Source organism: Rana temporaria, chromosome 7 (assembly GCF_905171775.1).
Source record: "Rana temporaria chromosome 7, aRanTem1.1, whole genome shotgun sequence".
In the NCBI taxonomy this organism is placed as follows: Eukaryota; Metazoa; Chordata; class Amphibia; order Anura; family Ranidae; genus Rana; species Rana temporaria.
This window is the reverse complement of record NC_053495.1, coordinates 177,254,624-177,280,347: the sequence shown is the minus strand read 5'-3', so window position 1 is coordinate 177,280,347 and position 25,724 is coordinate 177,254,624. Positions and strand designations below refer to the sequence as shown.

General features: G+C 43.2%; 1 protein-coding gene across 3 annotated transcripts in view; it reads left to right on the top strand.

Annotated features, from left to right (window-relative positions):
- Positions 1-25,724, top strand: part of SLC5A9 (solute carrier family 5 member 9) — a 128,519-nt gene that overhangs the window by 76,289 nt on the left and 26,506 nt on the right. For 2 of the 3 annotated variants that reach the window (XM_040360537.1, XM_040360535.1), the window contains exons 1-5: positions 8,577-8,721; positions 12,134-12,205; positions 18,346-18,450; positions 21,077-21,241; positions 24,176-24,281. The exons of the other annotated variant lie outside the window; for it this stretch is intronic. In XM_040360537.1, the coding sequence (XP_040216471.1) occupies positions 8,608-8,721; positions 12,134-12,205; positions 18,346-18,450; positions 21,077-21,241; positions 24,176-24,281 (562 nt within the window). In that variant the 5' untranslated portion in view covers positions 8,577-8,607. Of the gene's footprint in view, positions 1-8,576; positions 8,722-12,133; positions 12,206-18,345; positions 18,451-21,076; positions 21,242-24,175; positions 24,282-25,724 lie in introns of those variants that run through there. 3 annotated transcript variants of the gene reach the window in all.

Here is a 25,724-nt window from a genome sequence, read left to right as displayed (position 1 = left end):
CTGCCTGGGTCCTCTGAGATGCGGACGTGTGACAGGAAGTATGCGGCTGCAATAGAGAGCAGGGCCGATGCTTCCTGTATCTGTCAAAGGCGGAGTGCATTTGATATCACTCCGCCTATGAAGAGCCGGAACTACACAGAAAGCATCGGCTCCATTCTTCACAGTGACACAGAGGCGTATCTAGTAAAAATGGCGACTATGGCAAGCACTGAAACTGCGCCCCTGTCAAAACTTTTGAAACCCATCTTTCAGATAACCGTAACAAAAAAAACAGCTAACAAAAGCCATAAATGCAGTAACATCAGCACCCATGAATGCAGTAACATCAGCACCCATGAATGCAGTAACATCAGCACCCATGAATGCAGTAACATCAGCACCCATGAATGCAGTAACATCAGCACCCATGAATGCAGTAACATCAGCACCCATAAATGCAGTAACATCAGCACCCATACATGCAGTAATATCAGCACCCATAAATGTGGCCTTACCAGCACCCATAAATGCAGTGGCAGTACATTCATTCATCATCAGTGACCGAGACCAGTAGTGACAGTAGATTAATACATTAGTGACCGTGACCAGTAAATTCATTAATTCAGTGAGCGTGACCAGTAGATTCATTCATCAGTGACTGTGACCAGTAAATTCATTCATCAGTGACCGTGACCAGTGAATTCATTCATCAGTGACCAGTGAATTCATTCATCAGTAAACGTGACCAATAAATTCATTCATCTATGACCGTGACCAGTAAATTCATTCATCAGTGACCGTGACCAGTGAATTCATTCATCAGTGACCGTGACCAGTAAATTCATTCATCAGTGACCGTGACCAGTGAATTCATTCATCAGTGACCGTGACCAGTGAATTCATTCATCAGTAAACGTGACCAATAAATTCATTCATCTATGACCGTGACCAATTAATTCATTCATCTGTGACCAGTAAAATCATTCATCAGTGACCATGACCAGTAAAATCATTCATCAGTGACCGTGACCAGTGAATTCATTCATCAGTGACCGTGACCAGTAAAATCATTCATCAGTGACCGTGACCAGTGAATTCATTCATCAGTGACCGTGACCAGTGAGTGCAGGACATTAATACATCAGTTACTATGAAAAAAAAAATGTATATAATATATTGTGCCAACCAAAAATAAATGTATAGGCAGCCAACACAACAATAAGACTGAATTGTGAACAAATGTAGGGTTATAACATGTAGCGCTCAAAAAATCTGAAATACCGTAAAGTGAATAAGTGTCACTGTTGAAACAGTAAAAAATATTGTGCACAGAGGTGCTGAATGAATTCACATCATGTGATGGGTATTCACAGGAGAAATATATTTACTAAAAAAAAAAGAATATTAATAAGTGATGAACCAAGGTTTGTCTCACTCATAAACGAGTGTGTGTATGACGACTATTCAAAAACAGTTCTACCTGGCACACCAAGGATGACTAGTATGCAATTAATGGTCACAAATGGAAAACACACTTGAAGTGAATATATATATATATATATATATATATATATATATATATATATATATATATATATATATATATATATATATAGCTGTGATCAAACCAACTCCACAAGTATGTGATCACTGAATATAACTTGTGATGCAAATAAAACACAGTTCATAATATCACAGTCGTGAAATCCCAGTGCAAATAAAAATGACCAAATGCATGGTAGATATAACACCCGGCAGTGCCTTCACCTTGGAGGAGTGGGGAAGAGAAATGGATACTCTTACCAGAGATTATGGATCCAACTCACCATACGGCGGCGAATCAACAGGGCTTGTATCCACAGACCATGTCAGTCCATGGTCTGTGGATACAAGCCCTGTTGATCCACCGCTGTATTTGAATAACAGCAGTGTGTCATCATCTGTCACAGCAGTGTGTCATCATATGTAATTTCTGATCTTGGTTACATGGACTATTTGGTCATTTTTATTTGCACTGGGTTTTCACGACTGTGATATTATGAACTGTGTTTTATTTGCATCACAAGTTATATTTAGTGATCACATACTTGTGGAGTTGGTTTGATCACAGCTATATATATATATATATATATTTATTTTGATATTCACTGCAAGTGTGTTTTCCATTTGTGACCATTAATTGCATTCTAGTCATCCTTGGTGTGCCGGGTAGAACCGTTTTTGAATAGTGGTCATACACACACTCGTTTATCACTTATTAATATATTTTTTTTAGTAAATAAATTTCTCCTGTGAATACCCATCACATGATGTGAATTCATTCAACACCTCTGTGCACAATATTTTTTACTGTTTCAACAGTGACACTAATTAACTTTATGGTATTTCAGATTTTGATTGAATCCACCTAATACACATTTTGAGTGATACACTTTGTACCCCTACCCTACATCAGTTTCTATGACCAGTGCAGACAGAAGCAGGACATTTGGCCCCCTCTACCCCCCCCCCCCCCCCCCGCCCCCCGCCGCCATGCTGTATATATAAAAAAAAACAACAACACATTTACTGCATTCAGTATGGCATCATTTGAATTTAGTATGCTGCTTTCTTACTTGCAAAATTGAGATACAGTCTGACACTGTACTCCTGTCTCAATTGTTCCTCCTCGGCGGCTCTAGCGCGGCTCCTCTTCGTTGCAGCAGACAGGCAGCTCTCGTGAGTGACGTCACACCTCAGGGGGAGGGAAGTCGTGGGCGGTACGGTGGCAGCGACGGCGGTGATGTCTATTGGCTCAGGCTGGCGGGTACAGGTCAGAGGCTGAGAGCGAGCCGCGAGTGTGATCCATGCCCATGCCTGTGTGCGTTAGGCGGCCGTTCCCGCGGGCTCGCGGGAGGCTGCCGCTGGCCTGCGGCAACGCTGCTAAATGACGGTTGGCAAGTTGGCTGGTGGGTTCGCTGGGCAGGCGGGCCCCCAGGCAAGTGGGGCCCCCGGGCAACTGCCCAGCGTGCCCATTCGAAAAGACGGCCCTGCTTGCATTAGCAGGTACAGTTGTTTCAAAGAAAACAATAAGTAATCCACTCAACCGCCATGGTCTGTATGCACGCTTACAACGTAACAAGACTCCATTGCTGAAGAAAAAGCATGTCGATGCTTGATTAAAGTTTGCTGCACAACATTTAAACATCTCTGTGAAATACTGAAAGAATATAGTCTGGTCACATGAGACCAACATTGAACTCTTTGGATGCCATAATACACACCGTGTTTGGAGGTCAAATGGCACATCACCCCAAAAAACACTCCAATACCAACAGTGAAGTTTAGAGGTGGGAATATCATGGTGTGGGACCGTTTTTCCGCATACGGTACTGGAAAACTTCATATCATTAAAGAAACGATGAATGAAAAAATGTACTAAGGCATTCTTGATTAAAATCTGCTGCCATCTACCAGGATGATGAAGATAAAGAGATGGAGGACATTTCAGCAAGACAATGATCCCAAACACAAAGCCAAGGAAACTCTCAGTTGGTTTCAAAGAAAGAAACTAAAGCTGCTAGAATGGCCCAGCCAATCACCTGACTTGAATCCAATCGAAAATCCTATGGAAAGAACTAAAGATGGGAGTTCATAGAAGAGGCCCACAATAGCACCTTTAGAAATATGTTTACCTGGAAAAATGCTGACGCGTTCAATACCTTTTTTACCCGCTGTAAATAAAAGATCCAAAAATCTGAAGTTAAAGGAGCTGCTCCAAGCCTCCCTCTAGGAGCCTCCAAGTCTTAAAGCAGGGTTCCAACCACAATTAGCATTTTTTAAATGTATGTCTTTTCATCATGCGTTTTTATAATATAAATCCGGTCACTTACTACTTTACAATCCGCCGCCGCTCCACATAGTTATGCAAAAAAGATAGTTTATAAAACTATGTCCACACCGTTGTCATTTTGCTTGTGGGCGTTGTGAAGCCCACAAGCACTTACTTCCTGGAAGTCTTGGATGGGAAGTGATAATTTTCCGAAATTAGCCGAATGTCGGTGCACAGGCGCCGTATAGAGCCGCATCGACGTTCGGCTTCTTTCGGTGACGCGATGTATGCGACCGTCGGAAGCCTGTCAATCAAATAGGAACTCCCAGTCCCGAAGACCATACCCAGAAGCGGCGGAGAAGATCTATCTCTAAAACGGTAAGTACTGCTTCGATTTAAAAAAAAACACCCGATTCCCCTAGACAAAATGAGCCTCAATCTAATGTTAAAAAAAAAATTCGGGTGAACTCCCGCTTTAACAATACAAATACGATATTTGTATTGTTTTGTTTGTTTTTGTTGTTTGATGTTTTTATTATTTTTTTGATACTATGATAATAAATTTATCCAACTTTTGATATACTTAATCTCCTTGAGTCTATCTACTCACCTTGTACTGGAATAGTCCTTTTGCCCGCTTCTTTTCTTTTGGGGTCTTTTGGGTCTTGGGGTTTCCTGTGCCCTATCTCTATCTAATCACGTTTTGGATGATGGTACCACTATTAACCCAATGATGTGTATTTTATCGAAGAGGCTAACAATTAATTCATATAGGATATACATGCGGGTTATGATTTGAATATTTGAAAGCAGCCTCAAGGACATGCAATGAGTTTGTTTTTAGGTTTGACATTTTAATTTATCAGCTAAATTGTACCCTATCATTGTGCTGACTGTTCAAACATAGTTAATTATCTATCTAATAAATCATTATCTCATTGGTATGATTCCAAAGGGCTTCACACTTCCCACATGTGGTTGTCTTTTATGTAACTCATTCACACTTACACATCCAGAATTTCTTCTAATACTTGTTATAATGAGCTGGACATGGAAGAATGCGATACAAGCAGCAGTAACGAACAGTACAAAAAGCAACAATGACAAAGTTTAAAGTTCACCTTCCACAATGGGCAGATTGTCAGGTTCCTGTAAAGTACAGTGCCTTAGAAAGGATTGATAGCCCTTGAAATTGTCCACCGTTTGTCATATTACAACCAAAAACCTAAATGTATTTTATGTAATAGACAAACACAAAGTGGCACATAATTTTTGTTTACAAAAAAATACGTGAGGAGTATAGCATGCATTTGTATTCAGCCCCCCGAGTCAATACTTTGTAGAACCGCCTTTCATTGCAATTACAGCTGCAAGTCTTTTTGGGGATGTCTCTACCAACTTTGCACATCTAGAGATCGACATTGCCCATTCTTCCTATGGGGATGGTTATAGGGATGACATCAGTGGGGGGGTGGGGATAGGGATGACATTGGTGGTGGTGGGGATAGGGATGACATCAGTGGCAGTGGTGGGGATAGGGATGACATCAGTGGCAGTGATGGGGATAGGGATGACATTAGTGGCGGTGGTAGGGGTAACATCAGTCCAGTGCCACTGATGTAATCCCTATCGCCACCACCACCACTGATGTCATCCCTATCCCCACCACTGCCACTGATGTCATCCCTATCCCCACCACTGCCACTGATGTCATCCCTATCCCCACCACTGATGTCATCCCTATCTCCACCATCATCACTGCCTGATGGGGGGGATCAGTCAGAGACAGCAGTGATGGTGCCCCCACCAAAAACCTGACAGGAATTCTAACCCCTTACCTCTCTATCCAAAAATGTCCATCTCATACAGTTTAATACCTCTTTTGCCCTTCCACTGCAAAAAACTTACCTTGTATTCCCTGGTTATTCTGTTAACTTTCCAGAGCTATGAATAAGCACTGTATGAGAGTGTGAAACGCGTTAGCCCTTTTTCCTGATTTTTTGCTGTGACATCCATGTTGTGACCAGTTTTTATTAAAAGGAACACATTTTTATTTTTGGAGTGCGGCCATCCCGGTTCTTTCTTATACATTTTTGTAACTTTCCAGAGCAATGCAAAGTACCTGGTACATCCAAGCATGGGATATCATGTGACCCTCTCACATTGCTCTCATGATGCTGCTTACACTGCCTGAGTGACCAATCTCTGCACCCGACCATTATTTTGTGGGGACAGGGTGATGGTTATAAGCCCTGTGTAAGCTCTGACAAAGACAGAAAATTATTTTACACATGTCTAATAACTTGGATTTCTATCAGGCGAACAGAGCAACAGGGGGAGCATAGGGAAGGCAAGTATCAGTGCGAAAAGGTTGAGATATTAAGAGTTTCAGTGAAGAGCAATTCCAGCCAACAAGTGAAGTAAGTCAGAAAAACATTATAACTGTGATACAATCAGAAAATCCACCTAATTTCCTTCACCTGTTGCTGCCTGCATAACACATGTGCTGTGACAAAAGGTGGGGCTCTAAGGGCTCTAATGCCCACACATATGTGTCACTGGGCAGCTGATGTTTCTGTGTGGAGAGTGTGCTCACAATGCTCTCCTGCCACAGAGACTGAGCTGTCAAAGATGGCTGTTGTGTGCCACTAATGACAGCCACTCATAGTGGTCACATGATCACAGATCCTTCCTGTCTCTTGGTAGACCCTATTAAAGGGACCCTGGTGCTGGGTGGGAGGGGATTAATCTTAGTCTTTAGCCATCCACTCTGCATGGTGCAAATTACGCTCTCTCTTCTTGACGTATCACCAATCAGATTCAGCCAATGCTTGAATTGATAGCTGTCAGGAGTTTCCTACCAATGACACTTTGGTACATTACACTTCTGCCGCATACAGACGATCGGACATCCTGACCACAAAACTGTGGATACATTTTCGAGGGATGTTGGCTCAAACTGGTTTTGCATACACAAATGTCGGAAATTCCGAATGTCAAGAATGCGGTGACGTACAACGCGTACGACGGCACTAGAAAAGGGAAGTTCAATACCAGTCATGTCAGTAGAAGTTTGGTGAGAGACGATTCGTGCTTTTCAGCCTCGTGTTCAGTCCGTTACAGGGTGACGAATGTGCTAACTCCATTATGAACGCTAGTTTTACCAGACTGAGCGCTTCCGTCTCGTACTTGATTCAGAGCATGCATGGAATTTTGTGCGTCAGAATTGTCCACACACGATCGGAATTTATGAGAACGGATTTTGTTGTCGGAAAATTTGAGAACCAGCTCTGAAATTTTTGTTGTCGGAAATTCTGACAACAAATGTCCGATGGGGCCTACACACAGTCGGAATTTACGACCAAAAGCTCCCATCGAACATTTGTTGTTGGAAATTCCGAGCATGTGTACGCGGCATTCTGTTTGTGAGAAATGGGCAGTACCTTGGCTTAATGGTTAGCACTCATTCCTTGCAGCAACAGGACCATTCAGCCAAGACACTTTCTGTTTGGATGTTGTCAGTTTGTGTGCTTGGATTTCCTCCAGGTACTTCAGTTTTCTTCCACACTCTAAAGATGTGCTCTTAAGTTAATAGGCTCCTGTCCAAATTGGCTATGTACACATGTTATCACATTTTGCATACCAGCCCCAAGTCCAAGTAGTTTGGGAAAGGTTGAGGAAAGACCTGGCAACCTCGTAGAAAATTTCCCCCAAAAATTATACAGAAACAGCTATCAAGCTTATCAGACAAGAGGTCTGAGGTAGATTCATGTACAATAGTGCAAAGTTACGGCGGTGTAGCTTAGCCTGTTTAGGCTACGCCGCCGTAAATTAGCTAGGCTAGTAATGATTCTCAATATACTTGCCTGCTAATCTACGGCGGCGTAGCCTAAAGCGGGCGGGCGTAAGTGCGCCGAATTCAAATGACTTGGAGGGGGCGTGTTTGATGGTAATGAGGCTTGACCTCACGTTTTTGACGTTTTTTTTTTTACTGCGCATGCGCCGGGCGACTACATTTCCCAGTGTGCATTGCGGTTACATACGCCGCATGGGCCTTTTGATTTTGACGTGGACGTAAACAACGTAAATCCCGATTCGCGGACGACTTGCGCAAATGACGTAAAAAAAATCGAATCTCGCGGCGGGAACGGCGGCCATACTTTGACATTGTTATTCCACCTAATAGATGGAATAACTTTAGGCCTCTAATGCGCTAAGGAAACGGCGTAAATCGACTGTGGCGGCCGGGCGTACGTTTGTGAATCGGCGTATAAACTCATTTACATATTCTACGCCAGCCGCAATGGAAGTGCCACCTAGCGGCCATCCAAAATATTGCAACCTAAGATAGGACGGCGCAAGCCGTCCTATCTTAGATATGTTTAAGCGTATCTCTGTTTGAGCATACGCTTAAACATAGGTCAGCGTAGATTCTGAGTTAGGTCGACTTATCTACTGATAAGTCAGCCTAACTCTTACTGAATCTACCTATTGGTCCATAGAATTGACGATAGTTGAATAAGACTCAAAGGCACGTGCCGGGAATGTAACTGTTTTTTTAAACTGGTAAATTGATGGGTTTATTTCCGCTTTAACTGCACCATGACTTTAATATAATTTTTATTTTATTCCTTCTCTAGTTATCTCAGGTATTCCCATGTGTATGATGGCTGATGGATGTGTAAATCGAATCAATAATTGTTAGATAACGGTTAGCGTGATGATAACGCCTGTTAGCCATTAACAGCCGGTTAGTAAACAAAGAGTAGATAAGTAATTCTTCTTTAATAGATGTTGACTTCATTTCTTCAGAAATTATGGAGAATGTCACTACAGCTCCAGACAGCGGCCCTCAACTTGCCAAGTTTGAGACTCCAGATATTGTTGTGGTCGTGCTTTATTTTGTTTTTGTCCTTGCTGTTGGGATATGGGTAAGTCCAGAGAAAAAAAAATTAACAATCCAGTAATAGGTACTCTACAAAAGTAATAGGTTGATCAGCTATTCCATTGGGCATGTATTAGTGGACTGCAAGCTGTTTGTGGGACAGGGATGAATGTGAGAAGTTACAAACAGGCCCGGATTTAATCCCTTTGACGCCCCAAGGCCGGGTCCTTCAATGCCACCCCCACCTGCGCAGTACAGGGGGGACTTTATCCGCTGGGGGACTTTTTCGGCAGGACACTGGGAAGCAGGGGGGATGCTGCTGCTGAAAATGACATTGAGAACTGGGGGGGGATGTTGCTGCCAAAAATGACATTGATCATTGGGGGGGTGCTGCTGCCGAAAACTACATTGAAAACCATCTCACCTCCTCTTCCCTCTGTTTTCTCTCCTCTCACCATCCGTGAAATGACAGGGGGGGAAATTAAAGTGTCCTCTCCTCTCAGCTGCAGTGCCGCCCCTGCACCCACTGCCGCCCCGAGGCCTGGCCTTGTTGGCCCTGTCTGGAATCCGGCCCTGGTTACAAGGCCTAGACGACCTTTCTGCATCAAGAACACCTAAAACCACAGATTCAAATAAATCCCATCATTCTGAGATAGGAAAGAGGGACAATTTATAGTACAATGTATGCAGGTAGAGGACACACCCTTGCCCTATCTCTATTACATGTACCACAAGAAATTCAAGAGCATAAAATGATTGGGTAAGCCCACAAGTACTTTTTTTCTCCAGTTTTTTTCCTTTACGGCTTATGTACATGAACAGTTTTGCCCATACAATGCATAAATGTGGTGTTTTTGGGTGGAAGGAAGAGACAGGTGCAACCTATTGAAATCAAGGGGTAACTCCACTTTTGTGGAGAAAAAAATGAAAAAATTAAGAAAAAATAAAATAGCGTATACAAGTGCAACACAAATCATATTGTAATTGAATGTTATTAAAAATGACCTTTCCTTTTCGATCTGCAGCCGCTGAAATTTTCTGAAAATGCAATGCAATATGGCTACCTGGCGGTGTTCTGTACACAAAATGTGTACAGAAGGCCCCTCCCGCTTGTGTAATTGGCTCACTAATTTTCCCAGAAGTCTGCACTAAATACAATCAGATTTCAGGCATCCTCTGCCACAAAAATTTAATTTTTGGTGGGATACTCCCAGTAAGAACACATCTAAAGGGACTCAAGTCAACAATAGGTCAACCCTTTTGCCAAATTTAAAATCTGTCTGCAGACCCTTGCTGTGCACTGTGGCTATCTACATTAATACTATATCTTAGGGACTGTCACGTCTACCCCAACGCAGGTGGTCAGACACTATAGCTAGCTACAGTGTGCTTCACCTATAGTAGCCCCCTTTCCCATAAGGCAAGCAGTCCTACCGGTACTTGGTTGCCCCAGGACTTATACACAATGCTATAGTGCCTGGCCACCATGCCAGGGCAGATACAAACAGAGTAAACAAACAGATTACTTGCAGTTAGCAGACAGATGGCATGGTTCTATGACAGTGCAGGTAAAAGGCATGCTGAGTTCAGGGAATAGTCCAATATTCAATCAAATGACAGTCCAGGTAAAAGGCAGGCGGAGTTCAGGGAATAGTCCAATATGCGATCCAGGTCATACACAGGGAGATCCAACCTAGCAAAGCAGGGCAGATAAACGGGGGGCTCGACCAGGAACAATGCAGGTATCACTGTCTCTATCACAAGCAAAGGACTGAGCGTTTAGCTTGCTTATAACAGGTGACTGACCACATCATTCACCTAGCAGGTGGACACAGACAGGGAGAAAGCAATAGACAAACCCCAGATGCTGGAATGAGGAGTAGGAGCACTTAAGTGATCCTGACAGGGACACACTAAAACTATAACTGGAGGGTACAACATCTGAATAGAAACCAACCAGCTTCCAGGTTTTTTGTCAAAGCTTAACCTCTTAAGCCCCGGACCATTTTGTTGCTAAATGACCAGGCCACTTTTTGCGATTCCACACTACGTCGCTTTAACTGACCATTGCACGGTCGTGCGACGTGGCTCCCAAACAAAATGGACGTCCTTTTTTCCCAGAAATAGAGCTTTATTTTGGTGGTATTTGATCACCTCTGCATTTTTTAGTTTTTGCGCTATAAACAAAAATAGAGCGATAATTTTGAAAAAAATGCAATATTTTTTACTTTTTGCGATAGAAAATATCCCCCAAAAAGATATAAAAAAGCTTTTTTTGCCCTCAGTTTAGGCCGATACGTATTCTTCTACATATTTTTGGTAAAAAAAAATCGTAATAAGCGGTTATTGATCGGTTTGCGCAAAAGTTATAGCGTCTACAAAATAAGGGATAGTTTTATAGCATTTTTATTAATATTTTTTTTTTTTACTAGTAACGGTGGCGATCTGCGATTTTTATCGTGACTGCAACATTATGGGGGACACATCGGACACTTTTGACACATTTTTGGGACCATTGTCATTTTTACAGCGATCAGTGCTATAAAAATGCACTGGTTACTGTGAAAATGACACTGGCAGTGAAGGAGTTAACCACTAGGTGTCGAGGCGATCGAGTCCGCGGGCCCCACGGGCACGCTCACGGAGATGCGGCGGGAAACGCGCGCCTGCAACAACCGCTTCTTAAAGGGGACGTACAGGTACGTCCCTTTGCCTGTCCTTGCCATGCTGCATACGTATATCTGCGTGCGCCGGGCGGCAAGCGGTTAACTGAACAAACTAAAGTTAGAAGCTGATTGGCTAAAATGCACATCTGCACCCGATTTCGCACTCTGCAGCTTTGGTAAATCAACCCCATAGTGTCTGGAGGATGGAACCACAGCGCATGGCAGGGGGTTAAGACATCAGACACAAAAGTGGAAATGTCAGATGCTAAAGATTTTTCTTGTAATTGCAGTCATGCAAAATAGAGAAGATCCAAGGCACTGGGTGACAGGCTGGATAAGTATTGTTCTTCTTTTTACGATTTTTTTGGTGACAGGGTTGCTTTAAGATGCATATAATAACCATGCAGACGTTCATGTATCATACAAATCTACCCCCTTCCCTTTATTTACTGTCTTCACATCTGAGAACCCCTTTTTCTTTGTACTGCAGGAGTGCCATAATAGTTTATTACAGCAACTTATCATAAATTTAGCTTCTTTGGAAGTTTCAGTCTGATTGGTGTTTCCTAAAAGCAGTCCAGGCAGATGAGGTGCTGCAATGTTAATGTATGAGTAGGACCATATTAACCAGAGCAAGGTTATTTTTTCTTTAAAAATCAAAAAACCCTTAATGACCATAAACACTTTAAGAAAATGTACACATCAATAGCTTGTTTTAAATGTCTTATTTCATAAAGTACTAAAAAAATACAATATAGTGATAGTCAAACTCTAAAATGTTTTCTTTTGTAGTCTTCGGTCCGAGCAAGCAGAGGGACAGTCGGTGGTTATTTCTTAGCTGGAAGAACCATGAAGTGGTGGCCGGTAAGTGTACATATTTGGACTTTGTTGGTTGGGGCTTTGTTAATCTCGCAGTCTTCTGGGATCTGTGGTGTCTCAGAAGGCTGTGGTGGAAGAAGCGGGAGTTGAACTTCCACACAGATTGCCGCAGCTATCTGACTGGAAGTGGGATCGGGTACCTGCCAAAACCAGGTACCCAATCCCCCCCAAAAAGCCACAAATGTAGGGGCCTTGTGAGGACACTACTGCTGGACCCATTGGAAGCTGTCTATGTCAATAGGCAAAGATGTTGGCACCCTAAAAAGGACACTTTGATGCATACTACACAATAGGAAAGCAGAGCTCAAAATTTGAAGGCTCCTATCATCTATGGTTCCAGAGATACGGGGCTCCTTGTACAGCCTGTCAGAAGCTACATACAGAGTGGACAGTTTAAATACAAGCTGGCACACTCTGTTTGCAACAGACTGAGAGGTTTTTTTTTTTTTGAAAATTTTGTTTATTGAAAGTTTTCACATATGACAAACATACAAAGAAGAAAAAGAGAGTGCCACGGCTCACACCATGACCCTCACGACCAACATGGTCGTAACATTGACACCTTACCTAACATAGGTAGCTGCCTACTTAAACATACCCCCAACCCCAACCACCCCCCTCCCTCCCGTAACCCCATAACTCAGTCCACCACCACCTCCAACACTTGTACCAGCAGAAGATGAGAGTCCGGTACGCACCCAATCATAGTACAGGCAATTATAGGCAGGTATAAGGTCCATGACTAATGTATTTACCTACCCTCCCCCGTCCGTCTCCACCCTCACCGCGGATATGGCCCCCGGGGGGAGCAGGACGGACCCACCTCAGGACATGTTCATCCTTTGCACAAGTAGAGTATGTAGGACAAAAGTGTGAGACTGAGAGGTTGAGCTCACTGTGCCTCTCACTTCTTATCAGAGGCACTGAGCTCAATGGACAGCTTGGAGCCTTGGACCAATGGTAAAGTACCGTTGGCCCAAGCTGTCCAATAAAAATGCTGCAGTGGGGGCACGCCTCTCACTGCAGTGTCATAGAAGGGGGCTAGTCTAAAAGACAAATGCTCCCTTGCAGCCCAGCTTTTTTAACTACAAGGAAAAAACATGTGTTTATGGGTATAAGATTTACACACACTCCTATGTTTTTCTCACACAGTTAAGAGAGAGAATAAGAATCTGCTGCTATTGAAAAGGTAATGTTATAATCAAGCTAAATCATATATTATTATACTATATGTTATAAGATAATAATGTATTATTTATCTATTTACTGTGAAATTACTGGTTTGAAGTTATAACTTCAGTAATGTGTCCGTTAGGCCACCTGTTTGAGTACAGTTTTTGAAAATATAGAAAATTACCTTAAAAGTAATATATAATAACTATTTTTATATTACTTACTTATGGTAATTAACCCCTTGTCACCCAGGCAAATTCTGACACTTCTCTCCTACATGTAAAAATCATAATTCTTTTGCTAGAAAATTACTCAGAACCCCAAAACATTATGGGCCAGATTCAGGTACAATAGCAGGGGCGTAACGTATCGCATTTACGTTACACCGCCGCAAGTTTTACGGGCAAGTGCTTGATTCACAAAGCACTTGCCTGTAAAGTTGCGGTGGCGTAGCATAAATCCCTCCGGCGCAAGCCCGCCTAATTCAAATGGGGCGTGGATCATTTAAATTAGGAGCATGCTCCGTTTTGAAATTTCCCGCCGTGCTTTGCGCGAAATGACGTCGCACCGGCGTGATTTTTTGAACGTTGACGTGAGTTACGTCCTTTCCTATTCACGGACGACTTACGCAAAAAAAAATAAAAAATTCAAAGCGGGAACGACGGCCATACTTTAACATGGCAAGTCTAAAGATAGGCCAAGAAATAGCAGCTTTAACTATACGCCGGGAAAAGCCGACTAGCAACGACGTAAGAGAATGCGACGGCCGCGCGTACCTTCGGGAATCGCCGTAAACAGCTAATTAGCATACCCGACGCGGAAAACTATGCAAACTCCACCCAGCGGGCGCCGAAGTATTACACCTACAATCCGAAGGCGTACGAAGCCGTACGCCTGTCGGATCGAAGCCAAAAGCCGTCGTATCTTGGTTTGAGGATTCAAACTAAAGATACGATGCGGCAAATTTGAAAGTACGCCGGAGTATCAGTAGATACTCCGGCGTACTTCTTCTGTGAATCTGGCCCTATATATATATATATATATATATATATATATATATATATATATATATTGTTTTAGAAGACACCCTTCGGAATAAAATGGTGGTTGTTTTTATGTCAACTTTTTATGTCACACAGTATTTGCACAGCAATTTTTCAATCGCGTTTTTTTTCTTGGAGAGAATCAGTTTCATGAATAAAAAAAATAAAGAATCAGTAAAGTTAGCCTGATTTTTTTCTATAATGTGAAAGATGATGTTACGCCGAGTAAATAGATACCCAACATTGCGGACACTTGTGGAATGGCGCCAAACTTCAGTACTTAAAAATCTCCATAGGTGACACTTGAATTTTTTTTACAGGTTACATGTTTAGAGTTACAAAGGAGGTCTAGTGCTAGAATTGTTCACTGCTCATGTATGTATTTTTGTACTTCTTGCCAATTTGAGTTTAAACTGTATTGAGACTTATTTTTTCAATAAACCATTTGTAAACAAGAATTATTGTTCTCGCTCTGACATTCGCGGCGTATGTAACCTGTGTGTATCTGGCTCTGATACTAGCCAGTGTCTTACCAGCAATGACCTCACTGCACGTCCCTGGTGTACAGCCAAATCCCAGATATGCCTCATCCCAGTTTCATAGTCTGGCAGAATTAACGCTATTGTTGCAAATTGTAACACGCTGATTAATGTACAAGTTGCCAAAGTCCAAACCTTGTGTTGGTATTTCTACTTTCCTTCTTCCGTGTTAACTCTTACATGGAATTTATGAGGGGAGAAACATAAATGTTGTCTCTGGTGACTATTTGAAAGTACCGGCTCTGAATAGGAAGCTTCATCCTTCTCCTAAATTTAGTGACCTGGAGAAAGCGTCTGATGGTTTACACATGCACAGGCTTTCTCTGGGGCAGTGAAGTAGTGAAGCTAAGGGGCAGGAGGCAACCCTGGAACTTAAACCTTCAAAAATAAGTCAGCTCCCATATTTAGAATGTATGCAAACCTTAAAGTATAACTAAAAACAAAACTTTTTTTTTTTTTTAGTTTTGGATAGAGTCGAGAGGGATTAGCACACGTGTCAGTTTTTATTGCGGTCTGTGCCCCCGTTGAGGAGATTCACCCTCTCTATTTGTCCTATTTACCATAATCATTAAAAATGAAAGTAAAAGAAAATCTAAATTTTTTTTTCTTTCAAATTTTTTGGGGGGAATTTTAAAGTATTACAGGAGATTACTAGCCAGATTCAAAGAGGTTTATGCCGGCGTATCAGTAGATACGTCGTCGTAACTCTGAATCTGCGCCGTCGTACATTTAAGTGTATTCTCAAATTGAGATACACTTAAATGTAGCGAAGATACGACCTCCTACGCCGTCGTATCTTAGCTGACTATTTACGCCGGCCACTAGGGGTGTGTACGCTGATTTACGCCTAGAATGCATAAATCAGCGAGATACGCCTATTCAAGAACGTACGCTTGCCCGTCGCAGTAAAGATACGCCATTTACGTAAGGCGTTTTCAGGCGTAAAGTTGGTCCAACAAAAAGCTGGCCTAGCCAATGTTAAGTATGGACGTCGGTCCCGCGTCGAATTTTTAAATTTTTATGTTGTTTGCGTAAGTCGTCCGTGAATGGGGCTGGGCGTAATTTACGTTCACGTCGAAACCAATAAGTCTTTGCGGCGTAATTTGGAGCATGCGCACTGGGATATGTCCATGGACGGCGCATGCGCCGTTAGTAAAAAACGTGAATCATGTCGGGTTCACGATTCATTCGCATAAAACACGCCCACCTCTTCACAATTTGAATTAGGCGCGCTTAGGCCGGCACATTTACGCTACGCCGCCGTAACTTAGGACGCAAGTGCTTTGTGAATACAGCACTTGCCTCTCTAACTTACGGCGGCGTAGCGTAAATATGATACGCTACGCCGGCTCAAACATACGCCGCCCTACGTGAATCTAGCTATACATAAATATGTGGTAGCAGCCGCTTAAAAAGGTTCAACAAGGTATGACAAGATATGATAACTCAAAACATAAACGTAACAGTAAGGACAAAAAACATATTGTTGCTAGTGTTTTATAAAAGGGATATAAGATATAGGTCCAAGGCACTAAAATATTTTCAACAGAAGTGAGAGTATCGAATAATTGCAAGGCAAGGATTAAATTGTAAATATCACAGAGTATAAAGAAATCTAGGGTCCTAAGAGGGGTACCATAAAGCTCCCAGGTTTCCATATACAGTAAAATCAAATGTACGGAAGGTTTTTTGTTGGAGAGCGATAGACTTTTCCCATAGAAAATGTTTTTGGGTTGTATTCAGATTCTGACGGATTTGGTGCTAGGTCTTGTTTCCAATACCCAGTGATGCACAACTTGGCAGACAATATGATACTAGCCACAATACCACGATATAAAACTCATCTATATCCAAATTGAGTAAGACCCCTTTCACACTGAGGGTGTATTGCAGGCACTATAGCGTTAAAAATAGCGCCTGCAATCCGCCCTCAAACAGCTGCTCCATTGTCTCCAGTGTGAAAGCCGGAGGGCTTTCACACTGGAGAGTTGCGCTAGTAGGATGGTAAAAAAAGTCCTGCTAGCCGCATCTTTGGAGTGGTGAACGAGCGGTATGTTTACCGCTCCTCCACCGCTCCTGCCCATTGAAATCAATGTGACAGCGTGGCCATACCAGCGCATTGCGGGCGGCTTTAATCCTTTCTCGGCCGCTAGCGGGGGTTAAAACGCCCCGCTAGCAGCCGAAATGCGCCGCAAATTCGCCCATAGCATCGGCGGTAAAAATAGTGGTGTTTTACCCCCAACGCTATGGGCGGCTTAGTGTGAAAGGGGTCTAAGGCTAGTGCTGATGTACCGGGGTGATAATACCAGGTACCTCATGTAATGGCACCACAAATGTTAAAGGGGTTAAAGCTGTTTAGGATATTCCCTTTCCGAACACAAGGCAGCTACCACAGTCAGGCGAACGAGACCCATGAGAATAATTCCCCCCATTAATGAGACACAGCTCTGTTTGAGGTTCAAGCAGGAATGACTTTATTGGAAGGAAACAGTCCCTTTTTTATACACTTGAGAATACTGAACAATGACCCGGATCCACCCACAACATCACACAATGGTTACCTAACGATCCCCCAATACACATCATTCTCAATACATCTCTTAGCAGACAAACTCACTCCGAGACCTGACCTAATTTACATAAGCTAATTAACTACAGTTGATGACTCATACACATGACCTTTACATTTCCCAGACTGGCTGTCTGCTAACTTACAATACACATTATCATAAATACACCTTCAGACAATTACAGGGTCAATTAGCACACGCCACAATTAGATGCAGAGCAGCCACACTAGAATGAGTCACTATTCTAATATGGCATATATCCTGGGAGATATTGTGAATAAACATTACTTTCCCATCTCAGGTAGCCCACAATATAATTGTTCAGTCATCCTATGTCCCTAGTGGACATAGGATGATTTTAGACATAAGAGGGTCCGGGGAAGCTGAAGCAAGGGTATCTCATACTTTTCAAGAGCTTCTGGGTTCCACGGGCCCTCCCGTTACACCTCAGATATCAGTTGGAATATTTTCCGCCAGAAGCTTGGTGGCTATATACCATCTCTCAATTTTCCTCCCACAGCCGCTGAATGCCTGCTTCTCCCCCTCTCCCTCCTGTAGGCCTTCAGCAGCTGCAGGAGGAAAATGGAGAGATCAGTTCCTCTGTATGCAGGAGCCCCCGTCGCTCCTCCTATCAAGCTTCTTTTTTGCTACACTCCTGTGTGCTCTTCAGCCCCCCTGTGCTCTCCCCCGACCGCTCCTGTGCTCTACTGGCTTCCCCCTCTCCTCTCCTGAAGGTTCTAGTTACACCACTGGCATACTGTATATTTTTAATAATAATACTGTTTTTTTTTTTTTTTCAGATTGGAGCCTCACTGATGTCCAGCAATGTTGGAAGTGGTCTTTTTGTTGGGATGGCTGGGTCAGGGGCTGCAGGAGGGTTGGCAGTTGGTGGTTTTGAATGGAACGTAAGTCTGTATTCTGTAACTTGTAAGAATAACTGTTTTTCAGTGCATTTTCCCCATTTAAAAAATGTATACTAGAGATGGCATTAAGAATAAACTGACCTAAGCAGGCCATACACGGTCGAATTTCGAACACATTTTCTTTTCAAGCCCAGAAAGTTTTTTTTTTTTTTGTGATCCGATGATGCCACCATTGATTTTCGAAATTCGGCCTACCAAACCTTCATGTTGCTACAGAAATTTTTTTTTGTGGCCGGGAATATTCTTTTCTCTCCAGGAATATTCTTTTCTATCCAGGAATATTCTTTTCTTGCACATGTGCATTTTTTTATTACATTTCTCGCACAATTCTCCCATCATTGATCAGAAAATCGTTTGTTTTTCCAAAAATTTCCAACATGTCGGATTCCTCAAATTTGATTGCCGCACGAAAATCGGCCATGGCTGCAGCCCACTAACGGTGCTAAATTCGTACAAAGATTATTTTGATATGATTTTCGAAAGAAAATTCTTTCGAAATTCGAACTGTATATGGCCGCCTTTATTTCAAGAAGTTTTACACAAGCCATGTGGCTGTGATATTTAAACTTCAATAGACTCAAAATAACCGTTACGTTTTTGAAACTACTAGTGTTTTCCGCATGGATGTGTCTGTTGTACTAGCTCAGTGGGACTTCTGTGTAGAAAGTACTGTAGGATTTTGGTGGATAGGGCATGCACAAATGCAAGAATGTATTATAAAAAATACATTCATTTAACTGGGGTTTTCTGGTGCTCAAGTTTAAGGCTGGGTTCACATTTGTTTGGCCACAGTTTTCAGCATGGGGTCCGGTACGTCACCGGTTCAGGTGTGAATCAGGTCAAAATTTTTGCCTGAATTTGCACCTGAACCGCACAGGGCCCTTTTGGAATGTAGACCGCGCCTGCCCCGGAGCTGTGTGAACCGGCTCCATTGTTAGCCGGGCACACTTGCATGTCATGCGAATTGGATGTTGGGAAATCTGTATCCAATTCGCACATATGTTAACCCAAGCTTCAATATTACAAAATGGAAGAAACTATTTACAAAATTGTGAACACAATCATTGTGCAAATCTAAGAAAAGTAGAATAGTAAACTCAATAGCAGGTATCTATAGAAATTATACCAAGAAACATCTATGATTTCAGATCATATGAAAATAATGAGCGTTTCTCTTCAACCTCATTGGAGGCTCATGGGGGATCCTCATGGAGAATAAGGCTTTAAAACTGGGTTGGAATTTTTCAGTATAGGGAAACTTACCTAAAGTTTTTTTTTTTTCAAAATGACTAAATGCCTGACCATGTTATCTTGCAGCTTTTGAATATTGGGTTTAATTCAAGAACAATAACTGCATTGATTTTGTATGGACTCACTGGGGCAGATCCACGTACCTGCGCGTAATCTTCCGCCGGGCGCAGCGTATCTAAGATACACTACGCCGCCGCAACTTATTTGTTTTATTTCCAATCCACAAAGAATTTGCGCCGTAAGTTACTTACTCAAACGACGTAAAAAATTCAAAATTGTACGCGAGAAGGCCGGCCATACTTAACATTGAGTACGCCTCATAACAGCAGCTTTAACTATACGCCGGAAAAAGCCGAACGAAAGCGACGTAAAAAAATGCGCCGGCCGGACGTATGTTCGTGGATCGCCGTAAATAGCTAATTTGCATACTCGACGCGGATTTTGACGGTAACGCCACCTAGCGGCCGCCAAAATATTGCACCTTAAGATCCGACGGCGTACTAAGGCCTTGTACACACGACCGAACATGTCCGCTGAAACTGGTCCGTCGGACCAGTTTCCGCGGACATGTCCGACCGTGTGTAGGGCCGACCGGACAGTTTTCCGGCCTAGCAGACAGGTTTCCAGCGGACAAAAGTTTCTTAGCATGCTAAGAAACTTGTCCGCTGGAAGCCTGTCTGTCGGACATGTCCGATGGTCAGTACGACTGTGTGGCACACACGCATGCGTCGAAGTGATTCGACGCATGCGTGGAAGCATTGAACTTCCGGGTTCGTGCATGTCGCCGCGTCATCGTCGCCACCACGTCGCCGCCACAACACCGCGTAGTTTGTCCGCGGGGAATTTGGTCTGATGGTGTGTACACACATCAGACCAAATTCACCCAGCAGGCATGTCTGATGATAACGGTCCGCGGACCGTTTTCATCGGACATGTCTGGTCGTGTGTACGAGGCATAAGACGTACTCCTGTCGGATCCCTCCGAGATGCCATCGTATCTTGTTTTGTAGATACAAAACAAAGATACGAAGCAGGAATTTTCAAATTATCAATAGATACGCCGGCGTAATCCTTTTGTGGATCTGCCCCACTGTGTTTCTCCTTTAGTTGAAAACTATGGTAGACTAACTGGCTTCCACCCAATTGAACCCTACTTTAAGTGGGTCTTCCTGATGTCATTTGTTGTAGCTCTCTGTAGAAGTGCTGCAGAAAACGGTCAGTGTTCTATACATTTAGTTAATAAATAAAGCTGTGCGTTGGTAGGATTGCTTCAGGTCAAAATTTACTACCTTTATCCATGTCAAAAAAGAGTGAGATGGAGTGTTCCTCTAACACCAATTTTTCTTTCTAATTTAAGGCTTCCTGGGTGCTGGTAGCCCTTGGATGGATCTTCGTTCCCGTTTACATTGCTGCTGGAGTTGTCACTATGCCTGAATACTTGAAAAATCGGTTTGGTGGTAAACGGATTCGTATCTACATGTCTCTTCTTTCGCTCCTCCTCTACATCTTCACTAAAATTTCGGTTGGTTGACCCTAGAATCACAGGATAGGTGAACGAAAATGAATGTTGGATTTTATTAACTGTAATGCACAGGTAGGAACTGAGGACTTGTTGCAATGTCATCTGTCTAAGATGGCCATTCTCAACCAGGGTCCTGTAGAACCCTAGGGTTCCTTCAGAGTTTGCTAGGTGTTCCCTGAGCTATTGCTGGCTAGCCTCCAATTGGATGAACCCTGTATAGTTTGGGGGCCAACACCACTTGGCAGAGCCAGGGAGCATTACACCAATTATCTTTTTACTTGTCTGTGAGGGTGGGAATTCTGATCCCCACTGTAAGGCTTCATGTGCACAGCTACTTTGACCACCGGCCACGGGAAAACGCAAAACACAGCAAAATTGTGCCACGCGATTTTACTGTGATTTTGCCATGATTTGCCGCTGGTGTCAAAACATTCTTATCATGAATGCAATTCTTCTGCGTTCAGGAGAAGGAGGTTGAGGGATGTTGAACCTCCCCTAACCGCGGCAGCTCCTAAACGATCCTCAAAGCCTATGTGTCTTTGGACACATAGGCTTTTATGAAATTAAGTTTAGGAGCTTTGAAAAAAAAAACGCCAACGTTTAGGAGCTGTAGTGTACATGAAGCCTCATGCCGCGTACACACGATCGTAAATTCCGACAACAAAACCGTGGATTTTTTTCCGACTTTTGACTTGTCTTGCATACACACGGTCACACAAATGTTGTTGGAAATTCTGAACGTCAAGAACGCGGTGACACTACGACGAGCCACGAAAAATTAAGTCCAATGATTCCAAGCATGCGTAGGATTTTTGTGCGTGGGAATTGCATACAGACGATCGGAATTTCCAAAAAGAACTTTTTCTGTCGGAAAAATTGAGATGGGAAACCGCAGTAATACCGCCGGCAATGCGTCTGCAGAGGCGCATTGCCGGCAGTATTAACCCTTTTTCGGCCGCTAGAGGGGGTTAAAACTGCACCGCTAGCGGCCGAATATCGCGGGAAAATATGACGGTATAGTGGCGCTAAAAATCGCCACGCCATACCGCCACCGCACCTTCCCTGCCCAGTGTGAAAGGGGCCTAAAGAACATGATTTATTGTGACACACCTTTTTACACCTTATAGCACCAACTTTCTTTGTAGATATCGGCATTCAGTCATATGACCTTTTAGAACATCAAAGGAAGTTGGTGCTGGAGCTTGAATTGCTGGTCTAGCATGTGTCACTGACTGACAGTACCAGTGTGATTGATGTCTGAATGATGAGGTTTCTCCAATCAGGGCCACCAGCCTGACACAACTTAAGCCAGCTATAGATGGATTGAGATTTAGCCGGTTCAGCAGGGACTGGTCGCATTTCAATCTATGTATGGGCACTCTAGTTGTACAGAAGTCAATTTAGCGATTGACTTCTGTGTAATTACCCTGTTATTTTTTTCTGAATTATCGGTGCTGTTAGCTATAGCCAACAACACTGATCATTGTGTTTTGATGACAGGGAAGGCTCCCTGCCATAAGAACACAATAGCACAGTGGGAGTGATCCCCCCATCCAACTCGAATGTGTGGCTGAGGAAATCGGCAAATTTTTTTTTTCATTCAACTAGGTGGTTAAACGAAAAAAAAAGTATAATGTATGACGTGCCATAAAGGTACTGGCCTGGGGGGTAAATTCCTACCAGACCAGTCCTCACCTGCCTATATCTGAAATGTATGAAAAAATATGCACGTGTCTTTGAGATACTAAGGGGCAGATCCACAAAGATCTGCCCCGGCGCAGCGTATCTGAGATACGCTACGCCGCCGTGACTTACTTGTCCTCGGTTCGAATCCTGAAAGAATTTGCGCCGTAAGTCACGTCGGCGTAGTCTAACTCTGGCGGCGTAACGGCGCATAATTCAAATCGGCGATTAGGGGGCGTGTTTCATTTAAATGAAGCGCGTCCCCGCGCCGAATGAACTGCGCATGCGCCGTCCCTAAATTTCCCGCCGTGCATTGCGCTAAATGACGTCGCAAGGACGTCATTTTTTTTAACATAGACGTGAATTACGTTCATCCCGATTCACGGATGACTTACGCAAAAAAAAAAAAAAATTCTAAATAAACGCGGGAACAACGGCCATACTTGACATGGCAGGTCCAACTATACGCGACAAAATACCAGCTTTAACTATATGCCGGAAAAAGCCGACTAGAGACGCCGGAAAAAAATGCGCCGGCCGCTCGTACGTTCGTGGATCGTCGGAAATAGCTAATTTGTATACCCGACGTGGAAAACGACGTGAACGCCACCCAGCGGACGCCAAAGAATTGCATCTTAGATCCGAAGGCGTACGAAGACGTACACCTGTCGGATCTAACCCAGATGCCGTCGTATCTTGTTTTGAGGATTCAAAACAACGATACGACGCGGGTAATTTGAAAGTACGCCGGCGTATCAGTAGATACGCCGGCGTACTCGCTCTGTGGATCTGCCCCTAAGTTTACTAGTTGAACTTTACTAGTTTAATAGTTCAAAATAAAAGCAGTTTAGTTGGGTGACATTATCCAGTTGACTGACAGCTGACTTCCAGCAGCCAGCAACAGTAGGCCCCTCCCTAAACAGTAGATCCTTTCCAGCAACAATTGACCCGCCAGTAACAGAAGATCCTCCACCAGCAACAATAGATTACTACGTAAAAATCGATCCTCTCCAACAACAATAGATCCCCTAGCAGCCAGCATCAATAGACCCTCCATTACAGCCCAGCACCCCTTGCCATTGCATACATTCAGTGCTGAAGGTGCCAGAAAAAAAGCCCTGCATGAACAGATACAAATCCTTTGACATGTTAAGCAGCTCACATGCAATCATGTAATGGGCTGTTTGCTTGGAGATCGACTTTAGCTGAATTTATATTTTGTTTATTTTACTTTTTTTTGTTCTGTTTCAGACAGACATTTTCTCTGGAGCGCTCTTCATCCAGGTGTCTCTGGGATGGAACATTTACCTGTCCACTGTCTTACTGTTGGTTGTGACCGCAATTTACACTATTGCTGGTAACTGTCATATTCTTTATCTTCTAAAGATTTAAAGATTGTTCTAGATTGAAACTTTGGCAAAATGAATAAATTGGAATAGGAATGTGAAAGTATACAGTGCCTTGAAAAAGTATGTTACAACCAAAACATTTTTATGTATTTTATTGGGATTTTATGTGACAGACCAACACAAAGTGCCACAAAATTGTGAAGTGAAAGCAAAATGATAAATGGTTTTCAAAATGTAAATAATTTGTAGAACCTCCTTTCACTGCAATTACATCTGCAAGTCTTTTTGGGGATGTCTCTACCAGCTTTGCACATCTAGAGAGGGACATTTTTGCCCATTCTTCTGTGCAAAATAACTTGATCTCTGTCAGATTGGATGGAGAGCGTCTGTGAAGAGCAATTTTCAAGTCTTGCCACAGATTCTCAATTGGATTTAGGTCTGGACTTTGACTGGGCCATTCTAATACATGAATATGCTTTGATCCAAATCATTCCATTGTAGCTCTGGCTGTATGTTTAGGGTCGTTGTCCTGCCGGAAGGTGAACCTCCTCCCCAGTCTCAAGCTTTTTGCAGACTCTAAGGGCCAGATCCACAAAGAAGTTATGCTGGCGTATCTATTGATACACCGCGTAACTTCTAGTTTGTTCCGGCGTATCTTTGTTTTGTATCCACAAAATAAGATACGCCTGAAGCTGTGCTAGATCCGACTGGCGTACGTCTTAGTACGCCGTGGGATCTAAGGTGCATTTTTACGCTGGCCGCTAGGTGGCGTTTCCGTCAATTTCCGCATCGAGTATGCAAATTAGCTAGATACGGCGATCCACGAGCGTACGTCCGGCCGGCGCATTTTTTACGTCGTTTCCGTAAGGCTTTTTTCCATTTTTTTCCCGTTCCCGCGTCGATATTTGAAAATGTTACGTCGTTTGCGTAAGTCGTTCGCAAATAGGGCTTTGCGTGGAATGACGTTCACGTCGTAAGCATTGGCTTGTTGTGGGTTAATTTCGAGCATGCGCACTGGGATACCCCCACAGGCGGCGCATGGGCCGTTCAGAAAAAACGTAATTTATGTCGGGTCACGACGTATTAACATAAAACACGCCCCCATCTCATCCATTTGAATTGCGCACCCTTACGCCGCCAAAGTTACACTACGCCGCCGTAACTTACGGCGCAAATTCTTTCAGGATAAGGAAAATACACTGTAAGTTACGGCGGCGTAGTGTATCAGAGATACGCTACGCCGGACGCAACAATGCGCCAGGCTACGTGGATCTGGCCCTTACAGTTTTTCTTCTAAGATTGCCCTGTATTTGGCTCCATCCATCTTTCCATCATCTCTGATCAGCTTCCCTGTCCCTGCTGAAGAAAATCATCCCCACCACATGATGCTCCCACCACCATGTTTCACGGTATATGGTGTGTCTCATCTGAGCAGACCACCTTCTTCCACA